The 3,654-nt window shown below is 42.7% G+C and overlaps 1 protein-coding gene across 1 annotated transcript in view; it reads right to left on the bottom strand.

The window, feature by feature from the left end:
- Positions 1 to 3,654, bottom strand: part of mgat4b (alpha-1,3-mannosyl-glycoprotein 4-beta-N-acetylglucosaminyltransferase B) — a 58,813-nt gene that overhangs the window by 35,043 nt on the left and 20,116 nt on the right. The window contains exons 6-7 of the mRNA XM_008286106.1: positions 649 to 695; positions 335 to 448 (exon numbers count right to left, since the gene is read on the bottom strand). Of these exons, the coding sequence (XP_008284328.1) occupies positions 335 to 448; positions 649 to 695 (161 nt within the window). The remainder of the gene's footprint in view (positions 1 to 334; positions 449 to 648; positions 696 to 3,654) is intronic.

Raw genomic sequence — 3,654 nt, 5'->3', positions numbered from 1 at the left:
CAAGAATAAATCATATTGTCACAATCATTTCACTTCTCTTTTCCTATAGATGTCAGCCACACAATAATGAACTAAGCTGAGTCTAAAATTTGGAATAATTTGAATGAAGTCTGGTCCTCTAGGTGTCAGTGCAGCCAGACGAGGACTGAATGATATTTTGAATGAAGTCTGGTGCTACAGATGTCCCTGCGGCCTCACAGAATAAAGCCACGTCTAAAATCTGGAATATTTTTGAATGACGTCTGGTACAAAGGCGGAGTTTCCTTTTCTGAAACCACACACACACACACACACAGAATAAAACTGTTACACAAAAACCAACACACTGACTGACCTGACTCTCTCCTTTGGATCTCCGAAGGACTCTCGGAGTCGGGAGAAGTCGGGGTAGAAGTGGACGGACGGAGAGACGACCTCCAGCAGGCCCGACTGGATCTCTGCTGGAAAACTGAGGCAGAGACGGAGGGTCAGACAGACTGACGGACAGACATCTGTCACAGTCACGTCCACTTAACAGAGAAACATCGGAGGTAGAAAGAGGAAAGCAGGATGAGTCCAGCTTTCATCAGCATCCCAGCTGTTCACACACAGACACACACTTGTGCCTGTTGCCGTGGTAACAGCATCCCATCATGCACGTGGACTTACAGGCGCTTCAGGTTGTCTGCTACACTGCTGGCATACTGCTGGTCGGCCTGCAGACACACACAGAGAAGACAGTTTCAGGCTTTGACAAGACATCAAACGCACAAACACATTTCATTGTCTTCTGGCTGTTTTGTGTCTCTTTGTGGCTGCTTTATGTCTCTTTGCAATTTGTCTGTCGTTGTTTTGTGTCACTGTGAGGACAATCTGTGTGTTTTTGTGGTTTACTTTGGGTCTGTTTGTGGCTGTTTTGTGTCTTTCCGTGGCTGCGTTGCCTTTTTGCATTTGGTTTGTGTTTATTTGCAGTTTCTGCAGTCGTTTCATGTCTCTTTGTGGATATTTTCTGTATTTTTGTGGTTGTTTTACATTATTTTGTGGCTGTTGTGTCTCTCTGCAGTCAGTTTGTGTGTCTTTATTCATGTTTTGTGTCTCTTTGTTGTTGTTTTGTGTCTCCATGCCGACAGGTCTCTGTAGTCATTTGGTGTCTCTTTGCAGTTGTAATGTCTCTTTGTGTGTATTTCACATATTTGTCATCTCTGTAGTGTCTTTGCATCATTGCGTAGTCGTTTTGTGCGTCTCTCGGTCTCCGGGCTCATTGTGGAAACAGGTGGCAGTCAGTCATGTTTTCTCTCCTGCTGAACTGTGTTCATGCCAAAGAATTTGGTGTGTTTGGCTTCTTCTTAGCTTTCTTTGTTCATTACCGGCTGTGTGTTAAACCCACAATAACACACAGGGACATACACAATAACACACACAGGGACACACTGAGTCGATGAGTGTTCACACACACATGTGGCAGGCTGAGATCATCTACATATTTTGATGTCTTTCTGCCCAACGCGCTCTGTTTCCAACTTGAACAACAACTTGAGCAACTGATGACATCACAGCTCAGCCTCCCTCTCCAGCCAATCAGGGCTCAGATTGGCTCCCAGCAGGAGCCGACCGTTCGGCTGCGAAGGTCAGTGTCGGGTCGCACACGTGTTTGCAGCCGTTGCCTGTCAGCCTCAGCGCAGGGCTGCGGTTCATTTTGGCGCCCTGGAGGTGCCAGCCGGGTGGAGCTTAGCAGTAACGAAGAGCAGACGCCGTTTGAGCTTCTCGCGGTTTAGTGTCGAAAGCTAAACTCGCCAGGTTTCGAAAGCAAACACTCGCTAATATGAAACACATTAGAAAATAAAAAAGGAAAAAGAGAAAGATTGAAGCAGCAGCGACGCCTCACAGCTCTGACTTCAGACGCTGGCTTCTGCTTCAGATGTTTGTCAAACCACCGACTTCTGCATTTCACAGGTGTTGGGTTCAGGTGTGAAGCGAGACGCCCCGGAGTCAAAGCAGCAGCCTGGTTTACATCTGATTATGTCTCGTTGTGGCTGTATTTGGGTTCGTGGTCATTTTGTACCTCTTTAGGTTCATTTTGCATTTCTGGGTTTCATTTTAGGGACGTTTCAAGTCTTCTCACGTTCCTTTTGCGTTCCTTTTACGTTCCTTTTACGTTCCTTTTAAGTCTGTTTACGTGTTTGTTGTTTGACGTCAGTTTAGCTGTTTTCAGGCTCTCTGTTCTTGTTTTTTCTCTCTTTACAAACTTCTCGGAGCTAAAAACGTGCAGTACAAGCAGGATAAAGGAGACGGACACCGGATTGAAAACAGGATCTTTTGTGCACATTTACAACCAGACTGAGGTCAATAAAGCTCAGCTGATAATCATCTCATATGGTCACTGGAAACATCTTTATAAATACAACAGATTCACTCAGAGGACTGCAACATCTGCAAAGTTCTTGTCTTTTATTTGGTTTTAAAACATAATTTGAGCTGATCGGAGTTTAATATGTGGATGAAACCAGCTGTGAAGCTGCAGATGTTGTGTGAGCTGGTGCATCAGCAGGGGGCAACGCCGCCTCATGTGCTCCTCTCGCTGCAACACGCTTCAGTCATGTAATATTCATGCTACACGTCTCTCCACTTCAGGAGCTTTAAGTGCTTTCGTTCTTCATCTTCCACGTGACCAGTTAATTCCTCAAAGATCCGAACCGGAAACCTGAAGACGAGTCCAGTTTAATTTTGGAATCTGTCGGCGAGGAAATCAGAACGGAGAGGAAGTCGTGTTGGAGAGATAAAAACAAAAACCCGGGAGGATTTTAAATATTATATCAGCCTGGAGGAGGAACGGGAAAAAAAGAAGATATCAGGCTGACAAACGGAGAGACTGAGTGAAACAGCAGAGAAGGAAGACGTCAGAGGAGGAAATGTGTAAAATCACCAAAAAGACTGCAGAGAAGCATCAGAGAGTCTTCAGCAGCAAAGTTCACACATTTAAACCGTCAGCAGACACGAGCTGGAGTCACACATCCGCTGCTTCGTCTCTCTTTACTGGTTTTATCTTTAGTTTTCTGTCCCTTTATGGTAGTTTTGTTTGTGTTTTGTTTTTTAGCCTTTTTCTACTGAATTTGCTTCTGTTTCGTTTGTTTTACTTCTCTTGTTGTTTAATGTTTATGTGTTTTTTAAAAAGTATCTGTTTATGTTTATGTCTGTTTTTTGTTTTTTTTTACATCTGTTTTTGTTTCTTTTACGTCTGTTTGTTGTTGTTTTATCTGTTTATGTTTGTTTTATGACAGTTTTTATTTATTTTATATCTGTTTTTGTTTCTTTTATGTCTGTTTGTTGTTTATGTTTGTTTCACTTCTCTTTATTGTTCTATGTCTCCCTATATTCATTTCTTGCCTGTTTGTGTTTGTTGTGGGGTCTCTGCAGTGTTTTTCAATGTTTATTTTACGTCTGTTTGGTTTTGTTTCTCTTTGTTATCATACATCTGTGTGTCATGGTTCTAGTATAATCCATATGTGTACGTTGATGAATTACATAAAGTGATTAAGTTAATGCTGATCCTTTTTTTTTCGCTGGTTGTCATTACAAACAGATAATATAAATGATCAAATCAAATGTTTTCTTGGGATCAAATTTCCCGCTATATCACCCATCTCTAGTTTTACGCTACAATAGCTGCAGGCGTCT

Source organism: Stegastes partitus, unplaced genomic scaffold (assembly GCF_000690725.1).
Source record: "Stegastes partitus isolate 25-593 unplaced genomic scaffold, Stegastes_partitus-1.0.2 Scaffold432, whole genome shotgun sequence".
Lineage (NCBI taxonomy): Eukaryota > Metazoa > Chordata > Actinopteri > Pomacentridae > Stegastes > Stegastes partitus.
Note: the sequence above shows the minus strand (reverse complement) of the source record. Positions and strands in the feature narration are given on the sequence as shown.